Here is a 27226-nt window from a genome sequence, read left to right as displayed (position 1 = left end):
TTCATATTCACACAAAAACTTTATAACTCGGGTACGACCCCGTCTGGCTGCGTCCGCAAGGGATATAACCTTGTTACAACATCCCTCGTCGCCAAAAAGATGGCAGGTCTGCGTACTGAGACGGAAAATTGGGTCTGTCTCCACAACCGAAAGTATCCGCAGAGTATAGATGGTCCTTTCGAGGGTCGCTTAAGACGACACTTTATATAGCTTAATATACTGGGGAAGTTCCGGACATGACCGTATAAGTTTAAATTACAAGAAGGGTCGAGCTTAGGCGTTTCAAATTTCGCCTGCCGTTAGATTTTACGCTGCCGTTTATTTTTAATACAGAGAAAGACATTTATAGAAGAAACACACGGTTTCGAATCCAGGATTGTTATTCAAGCGAAGCTTATTCAGACATTTTTCTCTCGTTGATAACTCGCATCGGAATTCCAAATTCAATATCAGTGGTCCCAAACCCTTACGGTTATTAACTTTCCAAACAATTACTCACAGTTTTCCTGTCCTCTTTACTAATTAGAAAGACGCCCCGCGTCTCTTCGAAGCGCCGCGTTATTCTCGTTAAATTTAAGTCCGTTCTAAAAGCGTAATAAAAGGACTGTTCTTTCTACAATTCCGTTTATATCGGAGATGCTGTAACGGGGCGACGCAATTTTTCTCGCAGTTATTTAGAAAATCCGTCGCCTCCGGCCAATATCGTTTCTGAACGCGGAGGGAGCCTGAAGACGTAATTTTGCTTCGGAGATTTTTACTAAGCCTTTAGTCTTTCTGTAGCAGCCTCCCCAAGTTTTATTGTCACAGATTTATTTTTCGAACGTTAGCAGATAAATAAAAATAAGATAATTTATGTACAGGAAGTTAGAATCAACTCATTTCACTGGAGAAATTGAATTTAATCTGTGTAGTCGCTAAACTATAAAGAGTTTTATGTTAGTCTTTATAACAGATCCTTTTGATTGTACTTTTAAGTACCTAGGTCTTAAAGTTTTACTTTAGATGATAGTGAATACTACTAAAGATAGGGAATAAAATAAAACACTTTGTTGGTATTATTAAAAATCTCCGAAAGCACGTGTAAAAGTATATGACTGTGCTATACTTACAGGAATGTGATATAAAAATATGCAGTTTTATGAGAGGGGGAAAATTCTGCTAGCATATTTCATGGAGAAGTCAAGAACTTTAAAGTCGCCGTCGAGTTTGTGGAGTGATTAAGTCAACTATTTTCATAGATGAGAACGTGGATATATCAAAATACCCCAAGCTGAAACATATACAGGCTATTCATTCCGAAGGACATCGGCCACGTTACTGGCTAATACAGGAGTTGATGTATTAGCAATCAAGAGACATGGTATGGGTGGAAATCAGCCACAATTGCAGAAAGTTATGTTGCTGACAGTTAAGTTAAGTAACAAAAATGAAATAGTCAACAGGATTCTTTACAATGACTTCAACTCCAGGTTCTAGTAGTACGTCGCATCATGATGCTTTAATGGATCAGTCAGATAATATTGAGTGACTGAAATGGAGCCGTCAAGTCATTTTGAGAGAAATGTGATAATTAATAAACGCGAGGGTAATAATTATTCAAATAACGTAATAACTGTACAATTCCTATAAATATTCATTCATAATAATTAATAAAATGTAATGTCCATCAAATACTTCTATTTACTTGTTTATAAAATATGCATTTATAACTCGAAACCTCCCGTTGTCCATAGCAACTTCCACTTTTACGGTAAAATCCTCTTAGATCCTTAAAAACAATGTATTAATACGAGTAGTCTATTTGCTATAGTGGGACCAGATAAAATGTTTTATTGGAATAAAAATAGGTCAGTTTTCTGTTCTTCGCAATGTGGAATATAGACAAACAAAATACTACTAGATTTTAAGGAAATTAATTCAATTCTTAAAAAGCAAAATAAATCTGTGCATATTTCTGTTGAAAACAAACTATTACAAACTAATTGAAGACCAAACACTCCAGCAGGCAAATTCCAGTGTCTTTCTCCTTCCCACTCCTTATTTCCTTCGAAACGAGATGATTAATGCAACAGAACGAACTCCATAACTCAATCTTAAAGCGTCTTCCTTCGCAAACTTTTAATTTGGATACAAAAAACTCTCGTTTCGATTTGACTGATTACGGTGGAACTAAAACACCGACTGGCGAGCCGTAAATTTTTAACAAAGAACCTTTTTTGCTGTCGTTGAATTAATAATTACTCTTCAACATTATCGTTCTTCTCGTCGAGACTGATGTTCCTTAATAGTCATCCCCTCGCTTTTAGATCGGTCGCCGTTAAAAGTGTACCCTTTCTATTTTCTCGTTAGGATAAATTCCCATCTGACTGGTATTAAAAAAAAAAACTAATCTCACGGCATTTGTTATGGCTAAGAATAATTGCTTTTCCCGAGTGGTAAATTAAGGAAATGAACTTTTAAATTTTTCAATTACTGGTGTGTATACAGGGTGATTCGCAAATGGCGACCAAAAATGAAACTTCGTATTCTTTGGTGAAGTCTTTCCTAAAAAGTTTTTATCTAGGACGTTTCGTTAAAAAGATACAGGGTGTTAAATTTTTTTAAATAATTTAAAAACCAGTAAGTGAAATAGTTTGAAATTGGGCACATGTATTTATGTAAACATTGTCCAAAATCTGAGGGCTTTTCCTAAAATTTACAGGGTATCAGTGGCATATTCTAAATAAAATAGTCCGCGACTGCTTTATGGTAACAACTATGATATTTTCGTATTCTACAGTGGTAGAAATGTATACGTTAAGTTGAAGAATGCGCGGGCGGGCAAACGGCGTATAACACAGCCGCATTGGGCGACTGGGCAATAAATCTCAGTTGTTGATAAGTGGTTGACAAATTGACTAGCAGTGCAGTGCAGCAATACGGAATTTGGTGTGATTCAGAAAATTTTAATTTATTATAGGCATCCTCTATTAATGATGCATATTACAATTGCGAAAGGGAGAAATAAGAGGGATATTTTGTTTACTAATATTATTACAACAAAACGAAATTTACCATCAATATAATAAAATTGTTTGTGGACATACATAATTAAAATATGTTGTTCAAAAACTATACATCGTGTGTAGGTTGTTTGTATGATGTGACTGATGTGATATAAACATATACTGTCGAGTATAATTAAAATATACTGAATAACTCGCGATAAACAAAACTGAATTAATTTTTAAATCTACCTTTGGGGATGTTCCTGTCCATACCAACACGCACGTTGAAAACCGGATCAGCTTCAGTTGGGTTTGTAAACGACAATACTATTCGAAATCTACATGAACCCATCGATTCTCATTTGTACAATAAATATAAAATGCAAATATTCGCTGAAATATTACGTATAGATATTTACAGACATTTGAAAGAGAACCAATACGCTAAATCAGTATTTGGCGAAGCTCTCTGTGAAACATATTTTGCTTTGGGATTATTTAACGATTAGTGCGGAAAAATGAAACGGGACGTACGCAATCCGATAAAAAATGAACAAAGTCGAAATCTTCGTGAATGGTATTCACTTTCGAAATAACACTTTTGTTATTCTAACCTTTTTAACTCGGCTCTCGTTGTTTTGCTGTATCCTGAAATGATTTTATTTTCACAATGCATGCGCGGTATATGAATATAAAAAAAAGATGGACAGAATTCTAGGTTCGAAAGGTAATGAAATAATTAAACAAAAAGAAACAAAAAGATTCATTCACTGTAAAAAAATTCACTCAAATTTCACTCAATTTTACTCAATGTATCAATTTCTGTCCACACTCGATTGAGTCAAATATTCACTCTATTAGTCACTCATAAATGATTAATTAGGATATACAGTGTCGAAATTAATTCACTTCGCGGGGCCTCTTCCTATCCTGGCTGAGACCCGCCAGCTGAGACCCGTCGCCGTCGGCTAAGAGCTGTTCTCCTGGCGATCACGCTTTTCTGGAGCATCTAACGGGCCCTTATCAACTGTGGTCGAGATTACAGAAGCAATATGTAAGTGGTGCCATCTTCACGACGCCATTCAAATTACTCGAAATTAATATACATTTAAACTCGCTCAGTAATGAGGACATTTACTCTTATTTAGGTACCAGTGCAACAAATACGAGTTTGCGTGAAGAATTTATTTGAGTAACATTTGAGTGAAAGTACTCAGTTTTAGTTTAAATAGAATTACAAGTGGGTAAAGTGATCAAAATGACCAATATTTAGCGAAAATTAAATATTGATTTGAAATGTTGAGAATCGAGATTTTTTTCAACCTAGAAAATGATAAAATAACGAGAAAAAAAATTTTTAAAATATTACATTTTTGACGATTTTGGAAATTTAAAAATCTTGGGCGACCTCTAAAAAAAATTTTTTTGAGCTGATTTTTTGAGGGGGCTCTTAAAACATGATAAACAAATATTCATTTTTTTTGAGACACCCTGATATGTATGTATTATAAAATTAAATAACTTATCCCTATATTATTTCTTTAAATTAGTCAAAGATTCACCCCTTAAAGTTTGAACAAGTACATAATAAACACCCTGTAGGTATGTTGTAGTCTAAGCATATTTTTTTCATAGCTAGAAAGAGTGTAAAAAAATTGAAGTTGGCTTTCCCTGTTCATAGACAACTTCATATAATTAGTAGGTTCATATTTAAATGAAACAAACAACTAAATAAATATACATATTATTTTTATTTACCCATAACAATTGCTACAATCGCATTATCCCCAAAATAAATAAATTAATTCTTGATTTAACCCTATGTATTCACATTTATTAAACCCATTCCGAATATGAATAACTGTATAATACAGAGATTAGTTAATCTGGTAACGAATTAGGTCTTTCATAAAAAAACATTTTACAGAAAAATTGTTTTCAAGGACCAACAAATATCTGACAATTTATATGTTCTGTTTTTTTCTTGTTTGATTAAGATTTTTTTTTCAAATAGATTTAAACTGTCATATAGTTTTCAGACGTCAAATAAAAATTATATTTTTTCAGCTAGAAACCTTATTCTTTTAAAACTGAAATTAAATCGCCTAAAAGCTGCGAACGTTTCGTTTTTTTTGCATAAATTTAAAAACTGAAAAAAAATCGAATGTTACCAACATACTTTAAAGTGTAAAAACATATTTTCTACTTAAAATATTTAATCAGTAATGTTTCTCTGAACTTATAATTCAAATTCTAACTTTTGGACACTTTTTTGCGGGGCCTACTTTCGAACAAAACGACTGTCTCTGCCGTCAAACTATAGACTGGGAAATATTGTTTAAAATCGGATAATTGCTTCGAAATAGCTTGTTTAATTTTTCATGAATAGATTCGCGCAACCGGATCCCAACGGGCAATTTTAAATTTGTAAATACAACCTGCCCCTATACGGCTGAACCTATCGGGATATAACGAATCCTCGTCGAATTATTTACATTCTGTTTCCAAATTAGTTTCGCATTTATCTACTTGATCGAGACACGCGATCGAATCAATAACACGCCAAGCAAATATAATTCGGAGTCCCTTGTTTCACTAACACTAAGAGAAATGGAGAATTTCCAGAATATAATTTCCTCAAAAAAATATATCCTCCGTAATACATTTGTGAAGCTTTAAAAAAATTGTGACAGCGCCTCGATCATGGGCTATTATTGTTTATACAGGGTGAGCTTTAAATTTGTACATATATTTTAAGCGGCTTAACCATTTACGTTTATTTGGAATATTCCTTGAATACACTATAGTTAAAAATATTAATTAAATTTCTAAGCACTTAACAGAAAAACACCGTACGTGAATATAACAAATCGATACGTACGTCAACCCAACATCAAAACATAAAATTGTATGACGAACTACAAAAATACCCCACAGAAATTAGAAAATAGAAAATACTAAGGCTTGTCTCGAATATCTGAAAATTTATGGGAAATGATAGATATTAACTGCTAAATTGGTGGTTAAGGTGATTATTAATCAGCTGTTGCATTTGTTTCAGGCTCTTTTACAAGCTCACGACGTGGTGGCCCACGAAGTCTACGGAGAAGATGCCGTACGGGTCACGCCACCCCCCCTACTCCCATACCTCAACGGCGGCGACGATTTGGACGGCCCTAATGGCGAGGTCGAGATGGAAAACGTAACGAGGGTTAGGCTGGTTCAGTTCCAGAAGAACACCGACGAACCCATGGTAAGCAAGAAAAAATCAATTTACTTATACAGTGGTCGCTGATATGCATAGAATCGGTCGATTATCTCCTAAAGTAAGATAGTTATTTGAAAAATGATAAAACACAAACAATTAATTTTTAGGTTTTTGTAAAATCCATTATAAGAAAAGTATACAGGACCAGTCAAAAAGTCATGACGAAACAAGGTTGCTTTTTCTTTAATGGGACACCCTGTATATTCCATATCCATATTTCAATTTTTCTGGAAATTCTAAACAAAATTCATATGGCACATCATGTACCTAAACTTTCCGAGACCGTTTTCAAGATATCGAACTTTGAAAATCATTTTCTTGTAAATTATACAAAAATAAAGTCCATTTTATTTATAGTCCATCAAGTTACCTTTGAAAGTTTCTCCAAAACAACGCCGAGCCGTTCTTTTGTTTAATAGTGATTAACTTGACAACACATGTCAAAAATAATTTAGTGTGAATAATTTTCTCGCAAAAATGATACGTTTATGAAACCGAACGTATTCAAGTTTTGATGAATATAGGATATGGCGATAGAAGGCGAATAGTATATGGTGATATAGAAAAAAATTCTAAGAAAGATAGTGGTTTTTTCCTATGGCGCATAAACGACGAAGTTAACCTAAAACATTCATAAAAGTAAAAAAAAAAACAGTTTTTCGTTAATAAAAAAAAAACGAACTGCAATCGAATTAAGTTAAATGAGAAAGTTGTAGCTATTAAAAAAACTATCGATTCGTATTTTTAAATATATCGATTGCTATATTACTTTTCGAAATATATTGAAAAAACCGTCAAAAATCGACTTTTTTGTTTTTGCTGTATCTCTTGCAAATTAAGTTCAAACTTGTTACTTGTTGTAAATGTAGCCCTCGGCAAGCAAAAAAAGTGCCTTTTTAAAATTAAAAAATATTAAAAATTCTTCGAGTTATATCGCTTTTTCGAAAAAAAGGTCATCTCGAAAATCGTAGAGAAACGAATTAGGGCTCATTTTACCTCAAGAGTTGTACTTTCATGGTAAAAAAGAGAGATAACGATTTTATTAATTTCACGTGTCCAAAAATGACTGAAAAAAGTAAACATTTTTTTATCGTGATTTTCTTGAATATCTTTTTCGATTTTCATTTCTCGATAATGTATATTACAGGAATTTAAAAAAAAACGTTACTCTACGACCTTCTGGGGTCAGCTAGGTTTCCCGATATAACTCCGCTTGACTTTTTTCTGTGAGGTCACATAAAAAATGTAGTCTACAAAAATAGACCGAAAAGTTGCAGGAAAGGATATGGCATGAATTTTCCATCTACATCTACCTTTGAATCCGTTTTGCTGTGGTCTTTTAAGACAAAGGAATGATAATTATGAACCGCAATGATACAGGGAATAAATTCATCAATGAGTCGTTTTTCTTGCAGGGTATAACGCTTAAGATGAACGAAGATGGAAAATGTATAGTTGCTAGAATAATGCATGGGGGAATGATCCATCGGCAGGCCACGTTACACGTTGGTGACGAAATTAGGGAAATCAATGGGATACCGGTCATGAACCAATCTGTAAACGCGTTACAGAAAATTCTCGTAAGTATTTATAGTTTAATCCTATTTTACACTACAATTACATCAAAGACTCTTCCAAATATAAGTTTTTCTTAACAGTTTAATTTCAATTATGTATTTGATATAAGAAAAAACATTCCACTATCTAATTGTAACACCTACTTGCATCAGAAAGTTTGAGACTTGATAAAAAAAAAGTTAACCTAATAGAAGTATTGTTTTCTTTTTCAGAGGGAAGCCAGAGGTTCAGTCACGTTTAAAATTGTACCTTCGTACAGAAGCGCTCCGCCGCCGTGTGAGGTAAGTGTATAAAAAATACATATTTACATGAAACATCTTCACCACACACAATACGTAAGAATTTTTCCATGATCATTTTTTACGACCAGCAGAATGCTACTGTTCATCACACACATTTTTCTGCATCTGGTATTGTGTTGATTACGCATATAGCAGCTTATTTTGCTTTCATAGTAAGGTATGTGCAATGAAGAGTGTACTAATGACTAAAATTATTATCTATGCAAGCGTAGATGAAGAATATAGCGACACGCAATAATGATCAGTGTGATCTCGGATCAGTGTGATCTCGGATCAGTGAACAAGCCATGAAGGCTATACAAAAATTACACCCATCCATAACTTTCTCTTAAAGTCTTTGAGTATTTATAATTCCGCTGAAGATGGTTCTTGAAATGTGAGATTTGTCTACTTAACTTCTAGTACATATTCACTATAAGACGTCATTAATAACTTATCAGCTAACTGCTGCAGTTTAATTTTTTACTTTTAAACCAACAGCAAAATAATTTTTCGCAGCGTAGAGCTACTCCAACTGCTGTGTCCTTTATTGTCATACTTGAATTTCCTAAAGCATTGGCAAAATCCGTCGCAAACAATGATCTCTATAGGAACTTGGATTTAGCAAACTCAAAGAACTGACAATTTGGCGTGGAATTTTTCCAAACAAATGTTTTTTCCACTGGTTGAACTATACACATTTGGGTGGCCCAAAAAAAAAAACGATTTTTTTTTCGTCTGTTGAGAAAATGTTAGTTTATCTTGTTTTAAGAGCCCCCTCAAAAAATCAGCTCAAAAAAAATTTTTTAGAGGTCGCTCAAGATTTTTAAAAACTTCCAAACTCGTCAAAAATTGAATTTTTTGTTTTAATTTTTTTCCTCGTTATTTTATCATTTTCTAGGTTGAAAAAAAATCTCGATTCTGAAAATTTCAAATTGATATTTTAATTTCTAAAGTTCACTCATAATTATTTTAACTTTTAAAGTAGTGTACCTAAAATGTTTTTGAGCGACCTAAAAATAAATATCAACGAACTTATTTTTTTTTGTTCATCAAATTCAATAAAAAAAATTATTAGTTCGTTGATATTTATTTTTAGAGGTCGCTCGAAAACATTTTAGGTACACTACTTTTAAAGTTAAAATAATTATGAGTGACCTTTAGAAATTCAAATATACATTTGAAATTTTCAGAATCGAATTTTTTTTCAACCTAGAAAATGGTAAAAAACGAGAAAAAAATTTAAAACAAATTTTTTTGAGCTGATTTTTTGAGGGGGCTCTTAAAACATGATAAAATAACATATTTTCACAAGAGACGAAAAAAAAATATTCGTTTTTTTGGGCCACCCTAATACACACCTCTGGTATTCATAATTTTGGAAAAATCTTTAAATACTCATCGAGCGCAAATATATATATTGTTTTAACATCTGGAATAATTACTTCATACTTTTTTAAGTCGTAACCTTTACTTTTTCTCTTAAGAAATGCCTGCAATTCAGATTTTTTTTGACATCTAACTTGATGCGAATAACTATCATAGATTTCAATTTAAATCATGTAATCTGTACAGAATTGGAACTGTATCATTCATACTAATATAAAATAAATATAGGCAATAAATGTGATAAAAATGATACAAATATACTATTTCTTGAACACGGTGCAACAATCTTATTTTATCAAACTATTATTAGTCCAATTAAATGGGCATTTATATTGCAATTTTGGCCAACTTGCCTGAATTTTTGATATAAGTTAGTTTGAGGTATATACAGGATGATTCACAACTTATCCAAAAAAATTTGGGAATAGGTGAGAAATGAAGTCAATATCGTAAAAAAAAATTGTAAAATCCTTTTCCGAGGAAAAAATGATTGAAGTTGTAGTACTTTCAACCATTACATAGCTGAACAACTGTAGTCTCTAACGTCATTCGCAATACGCGTGGAGAGCCACATGGCCTCAGTGACTCCGAATACTGAAATCCGATTTTACAATCGTCGTTGCGATAGTGTTTACAAACGTTTTTTAGTAGTTAGTGTCAAAAATGGCTTTCGCGTATAGCAACTCGGAATTGATGGATATCGTTTTAATTTATGGTGAAGCATTTGTGTTATGATTAAGCATGACCAGGTGTTGGTTCGCAGAAACTGGGTAAGACGGACCCAAATGTGTTTACACGTCGATCGGTGGACAAAATTCTAAACTGATGTTGTAAAAAGTTGACATTTTTAGAGTACATTGAAACAAAATTATAAAATTCATTCATTTTTCTGGTTGTTACGATTTTTTAAAATTTCTGAAATCATCCCTTAAATTCTAGCCTCTCCAACTCTGTTAACTTTAATAGTACAAGAAAAAGCCAATAGACCATTTTTATGTAGAATTTTACGCTCCACAACTTTTATCTTTCTTTTTTTTCTAGCTCTTACCCCTTTTGAGTTATCTTGAAACACCCATTTATTTTATCTTTTTTCACCCCTGGTCGGTGTTTGAAAAAAAAATTACTGTCACTTAGTTGTTATTATATAGGTACTTCAAACTAACTTATATCAAAAATTCAGGCAAGTTAACTAAAATTGAGATTTGAAAGCCCATTTAGTTGGACTATATTGGATCTCGCTCGTTCAGCTTTTCTTATATTTCTAGAAAAATTATTTTCTTTTGTTTTTTCTCTAAAGTCGTCTTTAAAGTTTGCTAATTACCACAGTAACATTGCCGTGACAATGCTTTAAAGCTCCTTCACGTTTAAAAGACTTCAGTTTACATAGTTAACGAGTTGATAGCATCCACAGAAATAAATATCACTTCGCCGTACCCTACATCACATTGTTCACAACACTTCTTTGAATTTTATTTCAATTAAGTATCTGGTTGGTAAGAAATAAAATTATCAGTTATGTTAATAACTTTGGGCAACTTATTATCCTGTTGCTCCCGCTAATTAAGATCATTATAACTCCCTTGATACACACACATAATTCTTCTTCGAAAGTGCTGCTGATCAGGAAATAACAGTTAGTGGTGCTCCCTATGGAGACGTGTTTTCAAAAAGACGGTGACACATGTCATACAGCCCGAGAAACAATCCAATTACTGCATGAGTCATTTCCTGGTCGTGTAATTTCCCGTTTTGGTGATCAGAATTGGCCGCCCATATCACGCGATTTAACGCGGTTGGACTTTTTTTTGTCGGGCTTTTTCAAGCTTTGAAGGAACTATACATTTTGCTCACCTTACGATGAGCAAAATTTACAACTGTTACGCAATTTAATCCGCAATTTCCAAAAACTAAAAAGGTTCATGAATACGAATCTATTTTAATGTAGCGGACGAAAAGTTAGGTATCTAAATCATCACAGGGCCATGCGGTTATTGATAATTTATTTACGAGAACTATATTACTGTCCCGCGGAAAATGCGTTACATTGCGACTAGATTCATTCCAACATAGGCCGTATAATAAACTGACCCATTTTCCGGCTATACTGTTTCCCGTCCTGCCAACCCAGAAAGGGATAATAGGCTCTATAAGCATTATACCCGGCTTTTATAAACCTTTGAAAGTAAAATTGGGACTGGAGTAGACGAAAGGTAAATGTTCAGTGCGAAATAAATATTAATTAAGTGGAAAATGTTGATATAAACTTGTAAATATTCCAAACAAAAGGCCGTTTGGGGCAGGAAAAACAATTTAACGAGTGTGCTCAAATAGAACATTTATAAAATAACTGATTTTTGTATGATATAATGAAACGCAAATCGTTTTATTGGTGATCTTATTAACTCGAAGAAGATTCTTGAATAAAGTTTGCCAAACACAATTTCGTGTTACGAAAAATAGTTAAAATATAACACGTAGTTATAAAAATGACAGTCGCGAAAAATCGACGATTGACAGTTGCTATTAGTTTATAGCAATAAATTTCAACATTAATGAAAATCACTCGTATATTACTGAACAGACTAACGCTATCGTAGACGTAATTGCACGTCAAAAGGGCTTCAGACTACCGAACTAAAACCGACAAATTTATTAGATCCTAGGAACGTAACCGAATAGAATCCGTGCGTAATTAAATTTGTTTTCGACTAAATAACTTACATTGGGGAAATTGTATCTTAAGAAATGTGTGAGTGAAATCGTAGATTACAATAAACAGAGATAACGTTTCATGTATCCTGAAATCGTACCTTGATTGTATGGCATATTGCCAGAATTTTGTGGGCTGCATCTATTAACTTCATGCAGGTATTTGTGTTATATTATTACTAAACTATTATAAGAAAGGATGTTTATACAAATTATAGTGTTTAAACTTTAATCGACGTTTCAACAAAAATTACTTAAGTAGACTCAAAAATTACATAAAACCATTTGAGTTTGTTGCATTGTGAAAAGTTGATCCTTGCTGTTGCTGTCAACTTGCCTGAATTTTTGATATAAGTTAGTTTAAGGTATATACTTAATAACAATAAGTGACAGTCATTTTTTTTCCAACCCCCGGCCGGGAGTGAAAAAAGATAAAATAAAGGAGTCAAGATAATTCAAAAGGGGTAAGATCTAGAAACTTTTATTTTTTTTATAAAAGTTGAAGAGCTTAAAATTCTACATAAAAATGACCTTTTCTTGTACTATTAAAATTAACAGAGTTAGGGGGATTACAAGTTAAGGGATGATTTCAGAAATTTAAAAAATCAAAACAAGCAGAAAAATGAATGAATTTTATAATTTTTTTTCAATCTACTCTAAAAAATGTAAACTATCTTTTCAGAGAAATAGATATATTTTTTATTTTTTAGTAAATAAGTTACAACAATTTCACAAAGCGAACGTGATTTTTTTATGTTTGTCGTTCAACAAAATTTCGAAAGCAACTTTTTATATTTTAAATAATCAATCAAATGACAGAAAAAACTGTTTGTGTTAAATCATACAAATTAATGATTAAAAAATTGAAATTGTTATCTTTTTTATTAAAAATTAAAAAATTTATTTCTCTGAAAAGAGTTGACATTTTTTAGAGTTGAAAAAAAAATTCATTCATTTTTCTGCTTAGGATTTTTTAAATTTCTGAAATCATCCCTTAATTTCTAGCCTCCATAACTCTGTTAATTTTAATAGTACAAGAAAAAGTCAATAGACCATTTTTTTTGCAGAATTTTATGCCCTAGAACTTGTATAAAATACTTCTTTTTCTAGTTTTTACCCTTTTTGAGTCAACTTAAAAAAAAAACTTTATCTTTTTTCAAAAATTCAGGCAAAATTGCGATTTAAAGATCAATTTAATTGAACTATTAAGGCTTTAAATGATCAGATTTTTAATGTAATCGTATAAGAGCAAAGAAAATGTTTTTTTTTAATTGGAAATTGATAACACATGTGCGCAGTAGACACAGCAGACATTTAAAAAATTTATGCATAAAAAACATATTAAACATCTGATAGGAACACTTATTTTACTTGCTCAGTATATAAATAATAGATTTTAAGTGACGATACTGAAGAACACAACTACTCTGCTGCTACCTGCCCCGATCAGCATTGAGTTATATCTGCAACATCCAGGAAACAGCTATGATCGTTAGTCAGTCGAACCACCAGGCATATACAGGTTTCGAACGATTCTATCTGTTTAGATATTGCTGGTACAGAGCCTCCAGAAATGATCACAAGTCACGTGACCAGTAATGCGGCAATTTGGCAATTAAATTTCGGTAAAATTAAAACAATAAGTTCAAGATTACATTAAAACGCAATATTTCGTTTCACCTGCTGTGATTGCGTAATTTTTCATGGAATTCTATTCTATCTAGACAGTAGCGATCGTGAAATGTTGGTTGTCTTCTATGCCATGACATTGCCTCAAAAACCACCCTGTATAATAAACTTTTATTACAATTATATTATTCCTCGCTATTTCAGAACAAGGTATAGGAAAAAATGTTGTTGTACATTTCCTAATATCTTTCACGGTTAACAATTTTTTCTACCCTATTTAAGATAAAATTTGGGACAATATAATTAGAGAGAGAGGGGGAGAGAGAAAGAGGGAGTGAAGGAAAGACATGAACATCTTAAAAGCATCTTCATAAATTTAAAACGTGCTACCGAGGAAAAGTAATTTTGAAACTTCCTGTTTTACTTTCCACCAGATAATGTCACCCAAAAATACACGAACTGCATTAGTTTAGGAGAATCATTTTTCTATCAAAATTCATTATATATCTAATTTACTCATATATTTCTGTTTTTATCTAGTTATTCCGGATTAAACCTCTGCCAGTCTTAGTAAGTACACAAAATTACTCTACTGGTGCTGGTGTAATGCTTATGTTTTGTTTTTTTTGTTACATTAGTAGACTAGATATATTTATTGAGGTAGTTAGGAGTTAGGTAGATGTTATTTGCTATTTAAAGCATGTTTTCATGATTTCGTAGATCACTTCTTTTGTTTATTAGTAGGACAGTTTTATTTTTTTACAACTTGCTACTATAAAATTGATTTTATCAACAGAAAATTGACAGTTCAGTAGAGGTTTACTTTAATTTTTATAGTTTTTACTTTTAAATCGATAATTAAATTGTTTGACTCCGATTTTACGAAAACAAATTTAAAACTCTGCACGTCAAGGCATTACCAATGCCCAAAGTAATGTCCTGATCTGAACTTTTAGTTGTGAATTTTTGTATGGCATTGGGGGGGAAGTAAAACCACTGTTAATATTGAAGGAAATACGAACCACTGTTACAGTGACCATCTAAAAATATAAAGTTCCGTAAAATGTATATGCGCGAATTTTTTAAAGAAAACCTTTAATTCGTCGATAAACTTCACCTAATAAATGTTAACTATTTGCAATTACCTGGGCAACACTGGCAATTCTATAACAGTAACCAAAGCGTAAGAAAATCAATATCTGCTTAGAGGTGGCTGGATTGCGAATTCCCAGAGATTTCTATAATGAAAATCAACTCTGAATATTCGTTTACCGACATTTAAAAAAATTGTATTACGAAGTAAAATTTAAATTCGTGAAAAAAGTTGCTATATACTTAGTCTACAAAATGCATGATTCGAAGATTCACAAAACTGACATACCATTTCAAGTTTATTCATATTGTACCAAATTTCCTTTATGTAGCACAATTTAATACACTACAATTTATAAACTTTGACAACGTTGATAGTTCACAATAACAAATACATATAAACTTAACCATAGACCAAATTTCCACAGATTTCTAAGTATAGTATAGAATAGAACAATTTCTAAGCTTCTAAGAACATGAAAGGAAGAAAGAGAACATATTCTAGATACAATTAAGTACACGAGTGTATAAACAAGCACCTAGGACTAATTTCGCGACAATATGACACACAAATCAGCAGTGCGTTTTTAAAAACCATGAGTGTTGATTAAGTTAGTTCTAAATATACTTAAAAGTTCAACTTTTTTATTACAGATATTCGTTAGAGCCCAGTTCGACTATGACCCACTAGAGGATGACCTTATACCGTGTGCGCAAGCCGGAATTGCCTTTAAAACTGGTGATATTCTTCAAGTAAGTTCAACTTATTTATTTTTTTTTCTATAACCAGACAAGTAAATCATAAACCTATAGCTATTATAAAAGTCTCTAAGAAGTAGCTCAAAAATTAAATTTTAGAAGATAAGTAATCCAAGTAGGTGAAGAATTTTAAACAAAAATTAAAAAATTAATAAATATGATATACCTGGTTTTGAAACTTGGAATCAAAACATGAATTAAATTTTGAATGTAAAATTAACTCTAAATGTTGTTATTAAAACATTTTAACAATTGTTAACAAAAACCTATTTTCGTGCGTTATTTGAGTTAGCAGCTGAAAATTTCACGTTTTTTAACTTTATTTTGTATTATTTTTATAAATCAATAAAAACATAACCTCTATTTTTGTATGCAAATTAGTGTCGCGTCATACAGACATTAGAGAATATAATACAACTAGGAGAACAATTTTGTCCAAAAATTAGACAAAATGAAAATAATTTTTTTATTTAAAAGCAAATTATAATTATTTTGAAACAAATTAATTACACAGACATATCGCGTACCAATACGCACATTCGAAGTTTTGCAATATTCTTGACCTACTTAAATAATACATAATCAAAAAACCTACCAGTCATGTTTAAACACAGACATTGTCTAACTCCGTAAGTGTATGGCCTCCTTTAGATTCGTGCCGAACTAAACAAGAAAAACTAAATAACCGTATATCCGAAAGGACTGTGACAATTTTAAAGATTTTTCAAAATTGTTAACTTGTACGACGTTAGATGGCGTACTTTGTTGAAGAGGTGCTCCTCAGTAAACAATAAGTCAGTAATTGAAAAAATGTAACATAGAAAACCTCATTATTTAAAGATATAATCAAATTCAACCGTTGTTCGAAAAATTGTTCATTTTTTCTTTACAAACGGAGTTTGGAAATAAACGTATTTTGACATCCAAGCATCCATTTTGTCTTAAAATTTTCCACGCGAATATAATAATAATTACGATATAATAATAAAAGTAATAAAACGCAACTGAATATATTAGAAACGTCATAGCTGTCAATATAATGAAATTCAGTTGATTCAAAAATTTAAATCAAGTACAAGTACTACAGCGCCCCCGGTGGTAGCGCCGAGAAACTAGATTAACGAATGGCGACTGGCCAATGAATTTTCAGTTACTTATATTTATTTATATTTTTCCTTTCTTTGTGGTAGAAAAACCAAAAAGGTACATACCACGATCTTTACGTTGAGTAGTATTTACTAGTTACTTTTAAAGAAAACAAGGAATCCAATTAGAGATTTCTAATGTATTTACAACATCCTACCTTGGGTCCTGCGGAAGCTAAATGATGTCTCTGCCGTTGCAAAATCGTCTCGATTCAACGGGACTGTGAACCACTATAACTACAGCACGCAACAGTTCAAAAACACAGAAACAACACTATTTCTACACGTTTTGCAACAAACAATCACCGGATTTCTTTAAAAAAATATGTAAAGGACGCGGACGCGAGAATCTATGGCGTACTTCCAAAAAACAAACGCCAAACAAGACGGGCACTTGTGCATCATCGGGAAAATCAAGGCCAACGCTGTTAGGAAAAGCTTAAGTAGGTTCAAATTTTGGATTTGGATTATGATCAAAAACTTTCCAAAACTTTTCAAAATCACAGTTTTATGTTACCTACAGAACTTTTTTATGTTACTAAATCATTACTATTGTACCTAGGCAGTAAATTTGTGAAAAGTAAACCAGTATATTTAATAATATGTGTATTATTTTTTAGATAATTAGTAAAGACGATCACCATTGGTGGCAAGCAAGAAAGGACAATGCTGCTGGATCTGCTGGCCTTATTCCTTCTCCTGAGTTGCAAGAGTGGAGAGCTGCTTGTGCGGCAATGGAGAAAACTAAACAAGAACAAGGTAAAAATCGTCCTAAGAACGTTTAACCTTATCATATAAACAAACCGTTCCATTGCAGGCAAATTAACATACAAACTTTCAATTATTTCTTTCACCAGTGCCATTTACACGAAATATTTTGCTTATCATTAATAACGTTAAATGTATCACAAAATATAAACGGCATGCAATTATAAAACATTTATACACTATTTTCTTTTCCTAATATTGTTTTAGTGTGTTCACAATGCTTAAATAAAATATAAAAAAGTATTTAAAATACTGACAATTTCCCAAAGGTTTATACAAATATACTTTATGATTTTTAGAATGTTTTGCTTATTCCAGCAGTTCATAAAAACCCTGATCACTACTGATTCTCGAATACATATATAGTAACTTACTTCTAGTCATCAGGGACTATATTTAGATGACTGCATTCTTGGTGTAGCATGAATTAATTTAAAAAAAATATACCACGGATAAATACGAGGCTAACTGTGGCCCAAATTCATGTGAGAAGTAGACAAGAGCATTTATAACGAAAACATGTATTCTACGATGCAATTGACCTAGTTAGTTTAAAAAAGTCCAACTTACAAGTACGTAATTTAGATGTAGAGTGGAGCTATGTCGCTATGTTATCCTAATGTACATCACAGTATGTGTATCTCGGCTTGTGACATAAATTTTGCATCGGTGTAACCACGTATGCGATCGTTTTTCTGAATAAGCCAAATCTTTCGCCGTATCAATAAAAAGTTCACGATAATTAGGTCAGGGTAATTCGAATCGGATTTATCTTTGCTTTATAGGGCTTTAAAAGGAAACGCCACACATGAGTTTGGGTGTAAGCATGAAATCTATATCTTAACAGTGTTTGTGTAAATTATGCACATCGTAAACATGATTACTAACTTTATACTATTTAAACAGAGTTAATACAAGGATAATCTACAATAACATATCTATTTTCTAATTACAATTTCAAATAGCGCATGAAAATGTGTCAATATTGGACGTAACTTTGCTTGTTTAATGATTAAATTAATAAATTCGCAAAATTTTGCTGTTCCGTAACATGCTTAATTTTATGATCCTAGTGCGATAATTTGGTATATCCATGTAAGAGTTTTTTAAATCTAGTGAAAACCCATCTCACAAACCCCTCAACACCAAAGATTCAGTATTTAAAAAAAAAATTTGTAACAAAAATTAGAAGTAGAAAAAACAAAAAAGCAAAAAGAAAAAACAATATAAAAAATAAATGAAAATAAAAAACAGAAAAACAATCCAATAATTTCAATAAAAAATATAGATTTTGAGTTTGAATATTTAGCTGAAATTGTTGAAATTTTTATAGTTTTTCGAATGACATTTTATCTAAATATCCACTTATTTTTTGTGGATTTGAGAACAAGTTTCAAGGGTTTGAGGTTAGGTTTTTATGGACACAGCACAGGTTCCAGGCTTCAGAAATACAAAATATTTGCCCCAGAAGAGAGTTTTCAAAGAATCACATTCTTTGGTTTGGAACATATCCTTCATTTGACTTTCTAGCTCAGATTTCTTGGATTTGAGGTTAGATATTTCAGAATAGAGGTATATAAGTTTCTATGAATTTCTAGCTCAAGTTTTTAGAATTTGATGTTGGGTTTTGAGGATTTGGGATTAGGTTTTGAAGGGTTTGAGGTTAAATTTTTGTGGGTGTAGGTGATGGGTTCTCACCCCATTTAAAAAATTATCGCGCCAGGATCATAAAATTAACATATTTGAAGATTAATTAAAAGAAATTACCACTGTACGGTTAAAATGGGTGAATGCGTAGACTTTTTTTTTTCCTATACTTCATTGTGGACCAGTGGAAAAGAATTCGTCTATCGAAAGTTGCTTCGTTTAGTCGCTAGAAGACGTCAGTGTGGAAAAAAAATATTTTTCTTACTTTGTTGCCCGCTAGTGGCTAAAGAAAGCAACCTTGAGCAGACATAATTTCGACATTTCGAACTATAATATCTGTGATAGTTTCATATACATGAACACCCAGTATAATCATCAAATCTTGTTTTTTTTTCTACTTATCGAAGACATTTTTCTCAATTTCGCATCATTTGTAGATTTATATCGACGTATTTTCGCACTTGTACTAACTCAAGGTTCTTAAATGCGCCCAAATAAAATTCAGACCTAAAAGTTATTTTGGTGTGACTTATATTTTTGTTGAATGCCAGACGTGGAAAAAGGATGTACTTCTCATGCTAATGGTTGTGATGGTACCACAGGTATATGATTACCACCTTAGTAGATTGTAGCGCATGATCTCCCTCCCTCCCCCCCCCATAGCATCTCCATGTTTTTTCGTAACTTTCTATTTTTTTAATACTGCAAATGTTTCCCTTGTAGATAGATATGTTTTTGTGATCTGCTGGGGAACATAAAACATTTAATTTTGACAGATTGCATGACAGCTTGTTGATGGAAATGGATATTAACATTTTCCCCGACGTTTTAAACCAACAAATTCATAAATTTGCCTAACAAATACTTGTACGGTATAAAATTCGCCACAATCTGTAGAGTGTTCCGAATTTGTAGGTGTACAAGCCAGTGACATATAAAACGTAAAAAGATGGTGAGAGTAAGTTATTAAAATAACAGAGTCGGTGACTATGCGTACAAATTTTTTCAAAAAACAAGCGGTGTAGAATAACATTTAGTTAGGTTGGATTAGATTTCAAACAAAAGAAAAACAATACAGTTTTTCAAAAAGGAAATCATGGTAGGCTTAGAATTTACAATTTTGATGAAGTCACAATTTCTAAATATGCTCAAAGACGGGTGGATCTGTCAAAATATCCCACATCTTGGATGTAAGAGGGGGCAAGCTAATCTCTGCTGGAATACCTTCAGTAATCACAAAATAAAAGCGTAGTTCCTTAGATCTGGGCGAAGTCCGGAACATTTTCAAAATTGCAAAAATATTTAAAAAATAAAAAAATACCTATTTTATCTGAGTTTTTTATTTATATCTTGGAACCTTTGCGTTTTGGAAGTATATCGAAGAGGAAAAAAGTTTTAGAATTGAATTTTGCACAATATACTGTAAGTTAAAAATGTTTAAATTTATTACCGATGTTGCAAAATAGCAATGATTGATGAAAAAAAAGCAAAATAATCAAGTTTCTTTAAAAATTGTTTTAAATATTTGAATTGCTCGAGGGCATTCTAATTTTGATAAAAAAAAACTTTAGAGTATAATAAAACAACACACCAAATTTCATTAAAATCGGTTTGATAGTTTTCGTAAAATAATTTTCTGAAGAAAATTTTGAAAAAAAATTTTGAATTTTCAAAATGCACAATGCACAAAATGCACAGCCTCAAATAAAGCATCTAGATACTTGAAAATTTTTTCTCATAGAAAAGACCGCTCAACCTTTCAAATGGTTTTTCAAAAATTGAAATCGATTGATTTGGACGGCCAGAATAAATTTTTAAAGTTCTCTTTTTTCTTGTTTTTTCAATTATATTATATTTATCAATTTGCAATTTAGTTTTTTTCAAAAATTATAATTTTAAAGTACTCGGAAAGACGCTTCTTTTTTTAAAAAAAAAAAGTTAAATTCCGTTTATTGGTTCTCGAGATATAAGCGGTCAAAGTTTGTCGGCATTTACTGTTAATTTATAAACAATTTAGCAGTGGCTTCGTTTTACCGAGTTCTAAGCTGGAAAAAATTTTCATATCCATAAGTCATCAGATCTAGGGATCTACACTTTTATTATTAAGTTGCACTGAAGGTAATCCAGAAAAAAATTGCTTGCCCCCTTTCACATCCACCTCAAAACAGATCTATTTACTAAAGAATATTTAAACTTGATCTGCTTTTTAGTTATTTTGTTAAAGACCGGTGCACCTATAAATTTGAACACCCTGTATACCATATAAATTAAAGTTTTGTAAAACTATATCAAATCCCAAATACTTACATGTTAATATATTTTGAAAAACTTTTATAAAAATTTTCGTCAAATGAAAACTATTTCTAAAATCGGTCTACAAAACAGAAGTTAGTAAAGTCAGTAACGAATAGCGATATCAAGATTTTTACGAACACGTTCAAGCGGGTTTGAGGAAATCGGTTCGATGTAAGCATTTTTCGGTCAATACCTTTGACGATTTGCTGTGAATGAGGATCGACCAACACCTAGGTGGTTCTCAGATTGCAATTAACGTTTATTTTTGTTTTCAGTCAATTGCTCAATATTTGGTCGAAAAAAGAAACAATACAAGGACAAATATTTGGCAAAGCACAATGCAGTTTTTGACCAATTAGATTTAGTTACCTACGAGGAGGTTGTAAAATTGCCGAGTAAGTATGAAATTCCCCTCGTCGACGATAAAAAGATACGAGATTACCAACTGACGTTATTCTAAGACATCTCTTGTTTCTAGTGTCTGACCCAGCCTTTCAAAGAAAAACTTTGGTGCTATTAGGAGCTCATGGTGTTGGGAGGAGGCACATAAAAAATACCCTTATTGCAAAACATCCCGATCAATATGCTTATCCAATACCACGTAAGTCTCTGCGTGTATTGTGACACTATTTAAAGGTTTGTCGATTCAAGAAAATAAAATTTATTCCTTTCGAAACTTGTAGATACAACGAGACAGCCTAGATCCGATGAAGAGAACGGACGGAACTACTTTTTCGTGTCGCACGACGAGATGATGGCCGACATCGCCGCCAATGAGTACCTGGAGTACGGTACCCACGAGGACGCCATGTACGGAACTAAACTGGATACAATCCGCAAAATACATCAAGAAGGGAAAATGGCCATTCTTGATGTGGAACCACAGGCACTTAAGGTGCTACGAACTGCTGAGTTCTCACCATATGTTGTGTTCATTGCTGCTCCAGCACTGCAAAATATAGCAGATGTAAGTAGCACCCAATTTAATCCCACAGGATCTTATTGAGTATAGTTAGCGACCTGATATCGATCGATCAGTAGCGATTTGTACAGGGTGTGGCGTGTATAATCTATAAAAATTAAATTACAACTTCCTGACAATATTTGTAATAGAAAAGTCTTTTACGAGAAAGTTCTATCACCGCGTTTTTTTTTTTTGTAAATTAAAGTTCATTTATTCAACGAAAACGAAGGCCGACCCTGTGTTATTTATTAAAAACTTTGGAAATGTTTTTGTGCGACCCGAGATGCAACTTTATAATTTAAGTCGGTATAATCTAATACTAGTAATTCGAAAAGAAGGTTAGGTTACATTATCAAAAAATTTGTGCAGTCGACTGATTTTGTATTCGTATTGAATTCATTATTCACTTAATTATTAAATATTAAGCATCGTCCATTGACCCATCTGTGTTAAAAAGTGAAAGATTCCAGACAAAATTTTTATTTTGTAATAGGTACAGTGTAATTTCCATAAAGAAGTAAAAAATAAGAATAGCGTGCCGATTACATTAAAAACGAGATTCTTATTTCTTACTTTGTTTAATTTTCTAGTTTATGCACAAACTAGTTTTACAATGAACCGAGAAAACTGTGTATTTACTATTTCTGAACCTGTTGATATGGTGTTAGTGTATGGTGCAGCCGGAGAAAATGCGCTCGCGGCGACTAGGTTGTACCGGAAACGATGGCCATAACATCACCCCCCATATGCAAATACAATCCTACAGTGCGTTCAGCGGCTGCGAGATACAGGAAGTGTTATTCCTCGAGAAGAACGTGGGTCAGCAAGTGAACCTTAATGTTGAAGATGCAGTGTTGGAAAATCTTAACAAAGACCCCACAATTAGTACTCGATGACTCGCACAGCAAGTAGGAACCTCATCTCGTACCGTACATCGCATCTTAAGGCGCCAGTTGTTGCACCCCTATTTTCTGCAACCAGTTCAACAGATTTTACCCCCGGATAGTGATCAACATATGCGTTTTTGCGGATGGTTTTTACGACAATGTTCCAATCAAGTAGACTTTCCTGCTTATGTTTGTGTACTAGTTGAAGCGACATTTGCACATGATGAAGTGAATTTCCATAATATGCACATATGAGCCGATGAAAATCCTCNACGAACTGCTGAGTTCTCACCATATGTTGTGTTCATTGCTGCTCCAGCACTGCAAAATATAGCAGATGTAAGTAGCACCCAATTTAATCCCACGGGATCTTTTTGAGTATAGTTAGCGTCCTGATATTGATCGATCAGTAGCGATTTGTACAGGGTGTGGTGTATAATCTATATAAATTAAACTTCCTGATGATATTTGTAATAGAAAAAGTTGTAAGTCCACGATAGTGACAGTGTAATTTTTATAAAGTAAAAAATAAGAAAAGCGTGCCGATTACATTAAAAACAAGATTCTTATTTCTTACTTTGCTTAATTTTTTAGTTTGTGCACAAAGTAGTTTTACAATGAACCGAGCATTTACTATTTCCGAACGTGTCGATATGGTGTTAGTGTATGGTGCAGCCGGAGAAAATGCGCTCGCGGCGACTAGGTTGTACCGGGAACGACGGCCATACAGGAAGTGTTATTCCTCGAGGAGAAGGAGATGGTCAGCAAGTGAACCTTAATGTTGAAGATGCAGTGTTGGAAAATCTTGACGAAGACCCCACAATTAGTACTTGACGACTGGCACAGCTAGTAAAAACCTCATCTCGTACCGTACATCGCACCTTAAGGCGTCAGCTGTTGCACCCCTATCATCTGCAACTAGTTCAACAGATTTTAGCCTCGGATTGGGATCAACGAATGCATTTTTGCAGATGGTTTTTACGGCAATGTGCCAATCAAGTAGACTTTCCTGCTTATGTTTGTGTACTAGTTGAAGCGACATTTACACGTGATGAATTGAATTTCCATAATATGCACATATGAGCCGATGAAAATCCTCACGCGATTAGGGAAGCCCATTTTCAACATCGGTTCTCGATAAATGTCTGGGCTTGCATAATAGGCGATGTACCTGTGGGTCCCTATTTCTTTAAAGGGTGACTAAATGGACCAACATATGCTGACTTTTTGGAGAACCGGTTGCCTAAATTATTGGACGATCTGGCATTACAAGTTTGGGCACGTTTGTTTTACCTTCAAGATGGGGCTCCCCCACACAGTACTCGAGAAGTAACGACATTTTTGAATGAAAGTTTCCTCAGTGATGGATTGGGCTTTGGTCCTGTGACGTGGCCACCTCGATCACCCGATCTAATTCCAATGGACTTTTATCTTTGGAGTCACTTGAAGTCATTGGTTTACAACACTCCAATTGCTACGGTGGAAGAATTGCGAAACCGTATACAATTAGGGGAATGCCTGGAATTTGGGAAAATATTCGCCAAAATTGGGTGCGTCGCACAGTGGGAAATATTGGAAAAAATTCGAGCCATGCGTCAAAACAAATCAAATAGTACTGATTTTTTTTTATTCTTTCCGAAATTACCTGTACTATAAAGTTAAGGTGAGGTAATTGGAATATATGCCTAGAATTTTTTTAAAATGGCCGTGAAATCTAGTCTCAAACTCGATCATACGAATATTCGGTATTTAAAAATGAAAAAAAAAAAGGAAAATGATGTACTATAGGCTGCCAAACAAAAAAAAATCATAAACATTAAAACATTCCTAAATCATGAATCTAGACCCAATACATAACCTCAATCTTATAAATCTTAACCTAAAATGGATTGGTTTGTTTGCTTTTTTTTTATTGTTAGCTTAAATTTTAAACATTTGAGGTTAGGTTCCAGTCCTTTGAGGTTACGTTTTATGGATTTAAATTTTAGGTATGCACAGGTAAAAATATATTGCAGAATGTCTTTTTGAAGCAATCATATCCTTTGTTGAAGAAAATATATTGTTTCTGTAGATTTTTAACTTAATTATTTTGGATTTGAGGTTAGGGTTTCAGTTTTCTTGGTCAGCATCCTATGAATTCGAGTTAGTTATGCAAAAATATTGGTTGCACACTCAAAAGTACAATTTTTATGGATTTGTACTCACAGGTTTAGAAAAAATTGAGTATGTTCGTTTTTGGTTAAGATTTATAAATCTGAGGTTATGTTTTGGGTCTTAATTCATGATTTAGGAATATGTTTAATGTTTATGATTTTTTTTTTGTTTGGCAGCCTTTAGTACATAATTTTCCTTTTTTTTTCATTTTTAGATACCAAATATGTCGGCCATTTTGAAAAAATCCTAGGCATATATTCCAATTACCTCACCGGAACTTTATAGTACAGGTAATTTCATAAAGAATTAAAAAAAAATCAGTACTATTTGATTAGTTTTGACGTGTGGCTCGAATTTTTTCCAATATTTCCCACTGTGCGTCGGTGCCATGCCTGTATTCGCGCTTATGGGGAGCGATTTCAACATTTTCTCTAGAAATGGTAAGTTTTATTTCACTTTGTTCCATATTTTAATGGTTTGTTTTGTGATGTATCTTTCTATTTTTCAACGACGATTTGTTTACGCGGCTGTTCAACAGCAAGTAACTCATCGTACAGCACACGGACAGGACCGTTCAAGAGAAAATATTTCGATCCACAATTTAACTTTAATTTACGAAAAAAAAAAACGCAAAAATAGAACTTTTTCGTATAATATAGATTATACACGCCACACCCTGTATAGAGAAACTAAAAATATAATTACTCGATTGCTGTACGCTGTCCAATGTGTGTTTCCGGAACTATAAAAAACTCGCTAACTATACTCATTTCCACGACCGAGCCTAATTTTGAATGACCGTTTTCAGTTCGACGGTAGCTTGGAACGGCTAGCTAAGGAATCTGACATGTTGCGCCATGCTTATGGGCATTATTTCGACTTAACCATAACCAATAACGATATCGATGAAACAATAGCCGCACTAGAGGCCGCCATCGAACAGGTCCAAACAACACCACAATGGATTCCGGTGTCTTGGGTCTACTGACAGCAACAGTCCTTGGAATTTTGCTCTTTTCAAAATTTTTGAGCTTAACCACCGACCTAGCGAATTTTATGATTTTTATATGGTGTATTGTTATTTTATCGATTATTATTTATAGGGAAGCCGGATGTGTTGCGTTTCGTGCTTTTTACTTTTGGATGTAAAACACTCACACCCACCGGAAACCTTCAGATAGATTTTAAATAAAACGTAAGTTGGAAATTTGCACCTCAAATCGTAGAAGACCGCAACCCAATTAAAATGTAGTTCTCTCACGCGAATTAAAGGAAAGGTTATTCACGGAAGTTTAGCGTTTAGTGTTGTTGGGCTGTTATTCCCGAAATTGAGGCGGACAATCAGTTACCGACGTGTAACTTAACAATCATATCAAGGAAATATGAAGTATTTTAAAAACGGCGGTAAATATGCACAAATTTCTTTTTTTTTATTAAAACCTAAATTACATAAAATTGATTGTTATAAAAATGAAGATCTATGTAACGTTTTGTCAAACTTATTTTATACAGGGTGATTCCAAAAAGTAGGTCCAACTATCGGCCCCTGATTTTTTAGGCGAAACTTTTCTTATACTATTTTTTCTTTCCGAGATCAAAATTCATTTCTAAATATAGATTTTACAAATTGAACTCATCCAGCGCAATTTTTTTTAATTTTTTGAAAGCAGTGAA

General features: G+C 32.9%; 1 protein-coding gene across 1 annotated transcript in view; it reads left to right on the top strand.

Moving 5' to 3' along the window:
- The window catches only part of LOC108917899 (peripheral plasma membrane protein CASK), a 257836-nt gene extending 230831 nt beyond the window's left edge, over positions 1-27005 (top strand). The window contains exons 11-19 of the mRNA XM_018724711.1: positions 6049-6240; positions 7671-7835; positions 8046-8114; positions 15588-15686; positions 17458-17596; positions 21823-21942; positions 22026-22148; positions 22231-22514; positions 26361-27005. Of these exons, the coding sequence (XP_018580227.1) occupies positions 6049-6240; positions 7671-7835; positions 8046-8114; positions 15588-15686; positions 17458-17596; positions 21823-21942; positions 22026-22148; positions 22231-22514; positions 26361-26540 (1371 nt within the window). The 3' untranslated portion in view covers positions 26541-27005. The remainder of the gene's footprint in view (positions 1-6048; positions 6241-7670; positions 7836-8045; positions 8115-15587; positions 15687-17457; positions 17597-21822; positions 21943-22025; positions 22149-22230; positions 22515-26360) is intronic.
- Positions 27006-27226: the final 221 nt, after the last annotated feature.

Source organism: Anoplophora glabripennis, unplaced genomic scaffold (genome assembly GCF_000390285.2).
Source record: "Anoplophora glabripennis isolate ALB-LARVAE unplaced genomic scaffold, Agla_2.0 scaffold17, whole genome shotgun sequence".
NCBI classification, from domain to species: Eukaryota; Metazoa; Arthropoda; class Insecta; order Coleoptera; family Cerambycidae; genus Anoplophora; species Anoplophora glabripennis.
This window is presented reverse-complemented; position numbering and strand designations above follow the sequence as displayed.